The sequence below is a fragment of the Opisthocomus hoazin genome, chromosome 32, assembly GCF_030867145.1.
Source record: "Opisthocomus hoazin isolate bOpiHoa1 chromosome 32, bOpiHoa1.hap1, whole genome shotgun sequence".
NCBI classification, from domain to species: Eukaryota; Metazoa; Chordata; class Aves; order Opisthocomiformes; family Opisthocomidae; genus Opisthocomus; species Opisthocomus hoazin.
In genome coordinates, this window is record NC_134445.1 from 3,723,903 (window position 1) to 3,735,595 (window position 11,693).

The window sequence follows — 11,693 nt, forward strand, 5'->3', positions numbered from 1 at the left end:
GGCATCTACCAGACAGACTACCAGACAGTCCAGGCAGCAGGAGCTCCAGGGACGGTCAGGCAGCGCCTGATGGTCCCAATTCACGGCTCTTTGAACCAAGGCAGGAACACAACATTGGCTTCTCCTGACATCGCCAGGTGGCCCACCGGGGGGGCTGCACCACCACATCCACAGACACTGAACCACACCACAGAGAACTGACGACGTCTGCACGGCTTTCATGCCAATCCTGCCGCTGAAAAAGAGCGCTTTCTCCCCAGCTCGGTGCTGGCACGTCCCTGAGTCACGTCCTCACTCCTCTCCTTCCAGGTCAGCAGTCCTCAACGTGAAAACTGGGGAGGGAAAAAGAGAAAAAGAGGGAGAGCAGCATCAGTGGAGGACCTGCCGGCTGCTGCTGCTGCGGCCCCGTTCTTGGGACCACCCCGGCAGAGAGGAGCTGGTTTGCTGCCCATGAACGGCATTTGACCACCCAGCTGACCGGGTGAAACAGGCAATCTCACAGATCAAGGGAGATGATGCCCAGTCCCCAGCACCCGCCAAGCGTTACCTCTTCTTCTTGGGCATTCTCTTCAGCATTAGGCAGCTTCTTCAGCATCGGCCAGCTGCTTCTTCCTCCCTTCTGGCATCAGGTCATCCAGAAAGCTGAGCTCTCGCTTTGAGAAGCACCAGTCCATCGCTTTGCGGACAAAAACGAGAGCCAAAACCTTCACCAAGAAGAGGGCAGATGCGATCAGGCCTGAGATGATGCCACACCTCCCACCAATGCTGAAAACCTCCTGCTGCCCAGCAACAGCGGCTCTTACCATCATGGGGAAGACGATGGCGGCACGGGACACCTTGATGGCCCAGAGCAGGACGAGGCAGATCAGCTGGATCAAGGTGAAGAGATGCACCTTTCGCAGGGGGATGTGCCGCAGGTAGATGAAATCCGGCTGGTGTTTGGCCGGCATCCAAAACAGCTTCAAGCGATCGAAGAACTGCAAAGGAAGAGGGAAAAGCTGCCGCCTTGCGACTGCGGAAAGCTTCTGGCCCCGTGGAGATGCGCAGGGAGTCATCAGGATCTGGCTTGCCGTGAGAAACCCTGGATCCCTCCATCCTCCTCCTGGGAGCAGCACCCCTTTTCCCTTCGCTCCAGCTATTCACCGGCCTGCCCATCAGAGCTGCCCACCAAACAGCAATTATTCCACGGTATTCTATTACTAGCATTTCTCGGCCCACTGAGTCCCCCAGCAAGGATTTCCAGCGGTGGTAGGAACTATCTTCCCTTTGACCTCCACTCCCGCATTTTCACCTAGCCAAACACTGACCTGCCCCGAACCGTGAGACCGAGAGGGATCAACTGGCCTGGTCCTCCCAGCCCTGCAGACCTCCCGTGCCTCCACCAAGCTTTTTCTTACACAAAGTATTGTCACGGATTGCTTTCGGGGAGGTTCTTCCCACACCACTGCTTTGTTCCTGCTTCTACAGAGGTGAAACACCAGGGAGCCGACACGCTGCGCGCTGTAAGAATGGCCGTACCTGAATTCCTCGGAGCGACGACACCCCCATGTAGAGAAAGACGCCATAAAGCACGGGCATTGGTATGAACTGAAAAAAGGAAGGCAACCATTTCTTTTTTTAAATTGCATTTGCAGCATTACCCCTCTCTCCTACAGCCACTGCCTAAAACTGCCCACAGCTTTCCAGCTTCCACAGGGTTAGAGATGCGTCAGATTTGAACCAGGAGAGATTTTGTGCGAGCGAGTGCGATAATGCTCTGCTTTCAGCTGAACTTTGGGCTTAGGTTGGAGGAAAATCAGGCATTGCACCCATGCTACCGTATGCCGTGTTCTGTGACGGCAGAAAAGCATTTCTACGTATTCTTGTGGCAACACACAAACGTGCCGTGCCTCCTTGGAGCCTAGAGATGAGATTACTTTGAGGGAGGAACGGGCAAGGAAGCCCACGGGGATGATCGCAGCCTCTTTAGCTGCTGAGAACGGCTCTTCTGAGGCACTGGGGGGAGCAAATGGCAACGGATAAAGCGCTGCCTGTCCCAAAGAGAGCAGATGTACTGCTCTGAATACGCTTAGCTGTAACCCATCAAGACGGATGGGCCTGAAAGACACCTGCAAATGAAGGCAGCTGTGTGCTGGCCTGCCTCGAGCACACCACGCTGGGGCTGAAGGGCTGGGAAGCAGAACCAAGGCTGGTTCCCACCATGCCTCAAACCCCAGGGTTTGGCATCGCCTCCTCCTCCGCTCCACAGCCACTCTGGCCTGCAGAGAGGACACTATTTTTCTACAACCGCCAGAAAGCTCGTGGTTGGTGGGTGTTTTGCATTTTCCTCTTACCTTTAACACAGAGGTGAGGAAGACCGAGCAGCCCATCAGCACAAAGCTCATCAAGCCCGTGACTCTCTGCTCTCGTATCCCCAGAAACTTGGGTTGTTCTCCTGGAGCGGAGCACTCAGACTCGACTTTCAGGCTGTTCACGTGGGTGATGGACAGCACGGTCGCGGCCACGAACCAGGGCAGCCCCATCACGGAGCACACCCCCAGCATCACGGCCACCATCAAGAGGTCCAGGTGGTACCCGCATCCTTTCTGGGGGAAGCAAAACAAGAAACAGAGCATCCCACAGCACAAGAGCAAGGACAGCGTCGCAGCTCACGCTCAAACCCTACTCCAGCGCAGGTCACATCCTTGAAAACTTACAGCAATTAAAATCTGGCAGGAGTGCAGACAAAGTGCATTTGGGGAGTTGGTGTGCTAGCTACTTCTCAAAAAAACCCCAACCCACTATTTTTTTCATTCCAAAAGAAATTTCCACCACTTGCAAGAAAGATGGGACTCTTCAATCTTGCTCAAAGCTTAAGTTGTCGCCCCCAGACATCGCTCCTCTGAACTCCCCTGTCATTTGCTCCCTGTGTCATCAGCAAGCCAGGAGGGCCTCCGGCCACGCAGCCTGACATTGTCCCAAACCAATGCCTTCGCAAAGCATTTGGAACAGGAGCTTCTCCCCACACCTGCAGCCCTGAGTGGGTTGGGGATGGGCTCATCTCTTGCAGCCCCTTACCTTCAGCCTGTGCTCCTTCCTGTTCACAATAACGGCAGTGATCTGCTGGTCCATGAAGATCAAGATGGTGCACAGCAGAGCTGGGATGAGCGCAGCCAACACCGTCCACCAAGGGTTGGGTCCTACGGGGTTGATGAACCACCCGCGGTCATCTCGGGTAGGCTGCAACAAAGCACACGCATCAGCATCCTCTCCTGGCCCAGCCACTTCACTCGCCTGCGTTTTCCTCTCCATCCCAGGGTCAGAGCACCTCCCAGCCCTGCCTCCAGGTCACCCTCTCCCACGGGCTTCAGCAGTGCCAGTGGCCTCTTTGCAAGCACCTAGACATACTTCTCCTGGAGGTATCTACTTTGGGGGTGGGCCTCTCTTGTCCAGAAGGAGACAAGGCACTTGCACATGCAAGAGGAGATGGTCACACCGACAGCATCTCCTCCAGACACAGCCGTGTCACGCCCCGGCAGTCCCAAGGGCCAAAACCCGCTCCATGCTAAAAACACCCCCTTACCTTGAACTTATGGGGGACGTGGAGCTTCGGTGATGGGATCCCAGTAACAAAGTCGATGAGCACCATGACGACGATGGTGAGGAAAACAGCAAAGTCACTCACTGTGCACCGCACCTGGGACAAGAACCAGAGCTGAAAGGGGCATCGCAAACGAGGCCATAACATGAGACGGAAAACTTAGGGACATCAGCAACATGAAGGCTGGGTAACAGAATCCCACCGCTCAGAGGACATGCAGCCAAATCTCTTGTTTACGTTCTCTTGCTGCGTTTGTCACTCTGAGATCTGCCGTCAGAAGACAACAAAAGTTTAATTTGGTGGAAGAGGGATGTTTTCATTCAAACCTTCAAAAACATATTCAAAAATAAGGAAGCAGATGTTGGCCACTACAGCCAGACTCACAGCTAAAACGGGAGTAAGGCACTGTGGCACTCTTTCTTCCTCAAAAGGAAGACACAGTCTCTTTTTCTATGCCAGCTCCGCATTTGAATCAACTTTCCCCGTGAGAACATCATGCACAGAAGGTGAAAAAAAAAAAAACAACCCTCTGGAAGACCTGATTTCCCACTGCCAGAGCAAAACATCACTCTGGGGCAGGTTGCGAGGCAGCTGGGAAATGCTACAGTCGTTTTGCCCTCCTGGAAATGAGCGAGGGACATCCAAGCTGATGGAGAGCTTGGCCTTCAAGGTCAACGGTGCCCAGCTTGACCAAGTACTGGCAAATCCTGCTTCATGGTCTAAGCAGTTGAAAGACAAAGGTGGAGACTGCTGCTGGCCACCATCTTCTACCTACTCTGGTTGGGAAGTAGCGGCTGGTTTTAAACTTCTTCAACAAACTCGAGAGGACAAAGGTGCACAAGAAGAGGATGCAGCACCACAAGAAGACATCAGGCACGTAGGGGCCGTTGTGCCCACAGGCAGCTCCTTGGAACTCTCCGTGCAAATACTGACATTCCTGGAGAAACAGAGCGTCAGGACACAAAGGCAGTGCACGTGCAGCAAGGAAACCTCGGATAACTGCGGTGTTTTCAGGATCTCCGTCCAAGATCCATGATCCTGTAACTGCTGCTGCCGATGGAGATTTCTATTTCATGAGCAGCAGCAGCCGAACAAGGGACACACCCAACTAGACAGAGGAGAGTGGAGAGATGAGATGTGATGGGACACCATGTCACAGACCCATGGCACATCCTCCGCTTGAAGGGCCGGGAACCGTGGCTGAAGACAACACCAGAGGGGAAGGAAATGCTGCAAACTCTTGGGGACAGAGAAGGAGGGAACAGGGAAGGAGGGCTAAGACAACCGTGATAGGAAAGGAGAAGAGACAAATCGGCCCTTCCCGGTGGAGGGCTCACAGGACATGGCCAAGAGGGGATGAAGAAGTCCAGAAGAGCCTCCCATCCTATGCCTGGCCTCTGCTTCCAGCAACAACAGCCCCAGAGCCTGCTCAGATGGGCACATTTCTGCCCATACCCAGAGACAGCGCTGAACCAGAGAGCAAGGCCTGGAGATCTTACCAACCCAGTAAGGAAGCCAATTACTACCTTCAAGCATGAACTCCAGTCCAGCAACCGCTACAACAACCAAACCACCCGCTTCACCTTGCTCCCAGTCAGAAATATTGTCCTGAACCGACTTGAGGAGGACAGGTATTACCCACCATGTTGGGGACAAGGTGCTCTGGACAAGGTGGACCAAGCGCGTTAAAGCCAAGCATTGTGTTGAAGCAATGACTTTCCAGAGCAGCACTACCACAGCTGGAAGCCCATCATCACACAAAGGGCTCTGACTTTTGCAACACACCCCCAAACCCCGTGGCCGCGGCGCGAGGAAGCAGTGGCTCGGGGCACTTACTGTCACCGTGAGGTTTTCCCAGGTGACGCCAGACACATTGATCTTGTTGCTCTCCCAGAAACGCAGCGTTTCGTTGCTGGGCTGGGCCGGTGCCTTACACTTACAGCTGGCAGGAGACAAGCCAAGACAGGGGTAAGGGAAAGGCGAGGGAGGTGCAGCCCTCAGCTCCTGCCGAGGCACTGCAGCCTTGTAGGAGGAAAAAACCCACCTGTAGATGGTGAGGAGGTCAAGTTTGCTGGGTGTGTGCACAGGGTAGGTCTCTTGCAGGTGACTCAGCTTCTTCAGAGCCTCATAGATGAAGATGAGGCAGGTGAGGGAGGCGAAGGCTTCTTCAGTGAAGCGGGTGATGTAGCACACCAAAGAGCTGGCGTCGGTGGCCACCAGCACTATGCACAAGAAGGCGGTCCACAGCCCGATGCACGCCCGCAGAGAGAGATAGGAGAGCGAGTACTCCCTGGGAAACCAAGAGAAAAGCAAGGCTGGAAAGGAGCAACTGCTCGCATCTTCCCTGGGCAGCCCAACTTGGGCAGCCGCATCCTTGGGCTTTCTCCTCCTCCTGCTGCTTTGCTTTAACCCTGAAAACCCCAAACTACCCCATCCATTCTGCAGAGACCGAGGCCTCTCGCACCATCACCTACTAAAGCAGCAGCCGGCAATGTCTGTGACACAAAAGACAACTTCGATCTAACAAGGACCACAAAGAAAAATACAAGAAAAACATCTTTTCTCCATCACTGCCTTCTTCCAAAGGCTCTCGCAGCACCCAGGCATGGCAGCCAGCCTTACTTGCAGAATTTGTAGAGGATCTTCTCAAACACAAGGATGTGCCCGGTGCTGCCGAGGATGATCAGAGGTTGGCCAGCAAACAGCGAATACACCACGCCGGTCATGGACACGCCCAGCAGCGACTCCATGGCACACTGTCCGGGGAAGAGAGGCAGCAGCGACTCAATGGATCAGCACAGAGTATAAAACCCAAGCAAAGCCAAGTGACTGCAGCGAGGACTTCTGCACGAGTTGTGTCCTGCCCCATGCCACCCAACAGAGAGAGGCGCTCACTATGTGGCCGTGGGTCGCCTCCCCCAGCAGTCCCCCGAAGGTGATGATGGGAGCCATGCAGGCACAGTAGAGGAAGAGGAAGGACGCCAGGCACTGCAGGCTCAGACCATCCCGAAAGTCGCTCCAGAACCATGGGGCTTTCCGCTTCACATCCAGCACCAAACCGCCAAACAGCCTGCAGGAAGGGGAAAAAATGCACAGTGCCATGTCCACGAAGCAGCAGAGCTCGACCTGGACGCATTCACACATCTGCTTCCACCCCAGAGCAAGAAACCCTGCGTGCACTGACGCTGCGCCTGAGCCCAGCTGCCCACATCTCCCACCTGCCCAGCCCAGGGGACCAAGCTGGTGATGTGCAGCCCCTTCTCTGAACCAACTAACCCCCAAAAAACAGCCAGAACGGAGGGGCATGCTCACATTGTAGAGGCAAACAGAAAAAAACCCAAACTATTCAAGCTCACACCTTCCCGTCCGCTGCAGCTCAGGACCACCATGCTTCTCCACATCGCTGCGAGAAGCACTGTCGTTGACACCTCCTGGCATCTTCCTTTTTTCCTGTGGAAACACCAAGAAGATAAAGCTATGTATTTGTAACCACTGGCTCGTTCTGCTTCTGCTCCGGCTGTGTGACTGTGCCAAACTGGGACCTGGTGAATCTGGGACCCTGAGCAGCATCCCCAGCCGTCAGCCATCCTGCCCGGCCCCCTCGCACCTCCCTCCGCCGCAGCACCCACCTGCGAAGGGACGTTCTTCGGGGGCTCGATCCGGATCGACGGGTCCCACTCTCCTGGTGGCAGGACCATCACCTGATCCAGAAACTCCTCGATTCCAGCCACGAGGTCAGCCCGGTTCTTGGCTTTATAGGCAACGGCATGGAAAACCTGCCGATAGGAGACAGCCTGGTGAGAAGACAACCCGTCTCAGATGTCCTCACCCGTGCAATAAGCTCTTGCCTAAAGGCAAGACAATTCTCCCCAGATTTCCTGCTGGAACTGGCAGGACAGGTTCCCCCAAAAGGAAAAGGCTGTGCATCCTGGTATTTGGAATCATCTCCACCAGGCTCCCATCCCCTGTGGCACACCTCTGCTGAGAGAGCAGAGCCTTTGCTGGCCATGCCAACGCCACCCCTGGGGACAGTGTGCTGGGCACCCCAGGGTTAAGGGCAGGATGCACACCCGGTGGGATTGCAGCCTCTGGGATGGGGGATGATGCGAATCCATGGGTTTGCTTTGGGCTGCAAAGGAGGGCTGGGCTATTTGGAAAGCTGCGGGCAGCTGGGACAGCACATCCTCTCCTTCACTCCTTCAGAGACAGGGAGAGGTGAAGAAAGCCAAAAAGCACCCGCTGATTTCTCTTATCTCATCGCACCTCATCTGTCATGATAGAAGCCATGCACCTGCCGACCTCATTGTACTGCTGGGCTTTTCCTTCCGGCCCAAGCAAAACAAACAGGAACCTGGACAAGAAAAGTCAAATGAGAGAGAGCACCACGCCCGGGCTGAAAGAGCACCCAAGGAAAGCCCTGGCAGCTCCCAGCCCAGAGCGCGTCTCGAGAGGGGACAGGTGGGCTCACCGACTCCAGCAATGAATTTGAAATTCATCAACATCAACCACAAATTTCAGTTTTGGGCCAGCTTTCACTAAAATTGGCCCATGGCTTTCAAGGCTACAGCAGGGAAGGGACAAACAAAGGCGAGCACATGTGGGTGGGAGAAACGTGCTTGCTCCCACGGCCCTCGTTCCCTCGGGACGCCAAACAGATGCCTGCAGTCTGATGCTTGCTTAGGATGTTTTAAAGGCAAACTTTGTGCTGCTCATTCTGACCTTGTTGGGACGGGAACTTCTGCCATGCCCGGGAGGAGGACAGCCGGGCTCAGGCGGACGAACGCCACGATGGGCTGGCGAAGGAAAGCCAGCTCTCCCACGAGCACGTTGGACGCTTCTGCCCCGCTGGGAATCTTCTTCAGGAAGTGCAGCTCCGCCTGGGCACGACAAGCGATTCTCAGGCAGTTACCCCAAAAACAAAGCCCACAAGCACTCTGCAGCGCACTCTGCAGACAAGGTTGCAAGACCAAATCTGGCCCTAAAGGCGGAAGACAGCTACCAGTGCCTCACCTTGCTTAAATCCATTGCACTCGCCTCCTGGTTCACCCCATTTTCAGCTCCTGCGGAGGTGGGAGAAGGATGAGGGGTGAGTGCTTGGGCTCACAGAAGAAAGGAAGAACAGAAGAAAGGAAAGAAAGAAAGAAAGAAAGGAAAGAAGAAATAAAGGACGAAAGGCCGAAAGAAAGGCGGGCAGGAAGCAAGACAGACAGACAGACAGACAGACAGAAAGTAAAGAACGCACGCTCAGAGAGAGGGACAGGGTGCAATGAGGTTGCTGCTTCTTTGCCACTACAAGTCTAATGGGGCCAAAGCCTGGCAGAAACCCTCTCCTGGGGCCAACGCCTGCAGGAATCCTCACCCGGCTTGGTGAGCGTTTGCTGGTCTGACCGCCTCTTGCTCACATCAACATATGAGCAGATGCTCAGGAGAAGGTTTCTTTTCTTCTTCTTCTGATGGTGATGCCTCTTCAGGAGAACTTCCCGAACTCTCGCCCGCATGTGCTCGTCCAACTCTGTCGAGTGCTCTTGCTGGCCCAGGATCACGTCTGGGGATGGCAAAGGGAAACCAAGCCGTCAGGACAGAAACCCCCCTCAGGTCCTGACCCGCAAAGCCCCCCGGGACGGCTGTGCCACGCAGAATACCCTAACGCAGGATCAGCCTTGCTTAGCAAGGCATTTCACTACAGTTCAGCCTCTGCAGTGAAAGCAGCAATGGTTGTTTGCTAAAACCCACCATCCTGCTGCTTCTTCATCACTGCGCTAACAGAATCATTTCCCATTCTGAATAATGCCATTTTCAGGCCCCATCTGGCTGCAGAATATTCTCTAATCGCTTCTCCAACCCCACAAATGGCTTTCAAAACCATCCCATATTGGAAGAAAAAGCTGGTGCGACTGCTGCACGACCAGTCAACACCCAAAACCATCTCACAACTTCAAAACACAGTGGGACTTCTGGAAAAGGACGCGCGTCTGGGACAGGGTTTGATTCGGGAGTGAAGGGCACCGCGGCGAGCCGAGCTCGGCCGTTCCCACAGGGACGCAGCGCCCACCTGCAATCTCTCCCATGCTGGTGGCACAAACGTCCAGCAGCACCGTGCCGTTGGTGATGCAGCTTCTCAGCTCCAGGAGGCTGTGCAAGGACAGCGTGCCCACGAAGGGCTTGCTCCAGCGCTCGCCGCCATCTTCCACGTCCTCCTCAAACTTCAGCCACCTGCGGACATCGGGTGCCATCAGCCCCATTGCAAGGAAACAGCCCCAGCTCCGCAACCCCTTGAACAGAGCTACAGGGTGGCAAGAGGAGAAGGCTGCTCGTATCGACACCTACACCTGCAAAAGCTTCGTGCCCGTGAGAGCGGAAAGCAGAGCCCGTGGGCGCTGCTGGTGAGGGGACCCCTGTCCCACCACAGCCGGCAGCACGCATTTACCTTGCCGATTCCTTCCACTCGGCTTCTTCGCCCTCTTTCACGCAGATCTCATCCAGCTGGCTGAACAAGTCGTGCGGAACGTGCTGCTCGTCCTCCTCGGTCCCGAGGATGAACTGCACCCGCTGGGACGGGCTGTCTGGGGGCAGAAGGCAAAGCCTCGTCCCGTTACTGCGCTTTAATATGGCCCGTCACACTCACAGGCAAAGTGGGCATCAGAGCAGCACCAGCTCAGCCCGAAATCTTGGGCTGGGCCCTCTCCCCTGGCTCTGTCCGGGCTTGCACACAGCCACACTGAAGGAGAAGCATCTATTCCACCTCCACAGAAGGGAGGGCAGCTTTCCTTCCCCACGCTTCCACTTTCAAGCATGGATCCTTCTAAGGAAGATCAGCCTAAATGCAGGAAGCATTTAACTGCCTTAAAAAAAAAGAAACCAAAGACAGAAAAGTAGCCCCGAGGAGTTTAGAGATGGCCACGGCGGGACTTACGGTGGTAGCCCTGCTTCGTCGGGGCAGAGTCCTTCTCCCGCTCCAGCTGCTGACGCTGCTGGCTGTGGGCTCGCTCATGCTGCTGGCTCTGCCTCTCCACCGGCATCCGCACGCCCGTGCACAGGGTCCGGTGGCCTGCGAAAAAGCAGCAGTTGCAGCGCTCTCGGTGCTGCGGAGATGGTTGACGCAGATGCCACGGTTAAATCAGTGCAGCCATCCCAGGACAAAGCACCAACCGCTCTTCGTTTGATGTTCACTGGACCCCCGAATGCCACAGACCTGGCCTTTCTGCCAAGCCTGTTTGACTCGAGCTCTGCAGCAACAGAGCGACCACGAGCGATGGCTCCGGGTCATCTGAAAGGGCCCTGAAAGTATCGAACCTCTCCTCCAATTCCACCTTCGGCTGGACAACACCCACACTTGCTCCTTACGCAGCCACACAAGGTCAGGCTTTTTAAAATCTTTCCATGGCACAAGCCAACGAGAGAAGATCAAATCAGTCCCGTGACAATGAACTCCACAACAAAGAAAGAAAACCACAGCCCCATGCCTGCAGCCGTCAGATTCTTCTCCTGACCTCTCCCAGCCAGGAGCAGCCTCTGTGAGAAAACAAGCCCTCAGTGCTCCAGCCCCGTGGCTGAAACTCACACCGTGGCCTCCGGAGGGGCTTTGGCCCTCTCTTTAAAACCCACGGTATTGATAACGTGAAATAACTGGGCTGCTCTATGAAGAAGCACGGCACGCCTGGCTGCACATGCTGTGACACCGAGCAAGGGACGTTGTAGGGACTTTGTGCAACGGGAAAAGGCGCTGGGCTGGTGGCCCCTCTGCCAGCATCTCGGCACAGACTCACCTTCCAATGCCTCCGTTTCATAGTGGATGTTGACCAGAGCGCTCGTTCTTCCCTGGTCAATCACTGCCTCTTCGTCAGGTCTCTGTGCAGCAATGAGAAGAAGGTAAGAGGTGGGACTCGGGGTGTAGAGCTCCCTTACTGCTTCCCGGCCATCCAACACCCCTGCGACCACACCAGTCCATGAACATCAGGTCTCCACCTGCCTCCTCCTCCAGGCACACCTCTAAAAACATGGATTTGTGCAGGTTTTTCTTCCCATACCCAAAAAAAACAGCCCACAACATCACCTATGTTATACACAATGGGAGTCTGGGAGTCTCTGCTACAGGAGGAGAAGACTCCGGGTT

The 11,693-nt window shown here is 55.2% G+C and overlaps 1 protein-coding gene across 1 annotated transcript; it reads right to left on the minus strand.

Moving 5' to 3' along the window:
- Positions 1-294: 294 nt before the first annotated feature.
- LOC142365105 (electroneutral sodium bicarbonate exchanger 1-like) lies at positions 295-10,614 on the minus strand. Its single transcript, XM_075445554.1, has 21 exons — positions 10,494-10,614; positions 10,008-10,143; positions 9,633-9,793; positions 8,940-9,125; positions 8,591-8,679; positions 8,300-8,457; positions 7,844-7,931; positions 7,210-7,356; positions 6,939-7,030; positions 6,476-6,650; positions 6,203-6,336; positions 5,625-5,870; positions 5,417-5,522; positions 4,356-4,517; positions 3,563-3,676; positions 3,058-3,219; positions 2,334-2,585; positions 1,519-1,587; positions 804-977; positions 548-704; positions 295-332 (listed from the first exon to the last, which is right to left on the minus strand). The coding sequence occupies exons 1-20, from the start codon at positions 10,597-10,599 to the stop codon at positions 576-578; spliced, it is 2,886 nt and encodes a 961-aa protein (XP_075301669.1). The 5' UTR covers positions 10,600-10,614; the 3' UTR covers positions 295-332; positions 548-575.
- Positions 10,615-11,693: the final 1,079 nt, after the last annotated feature.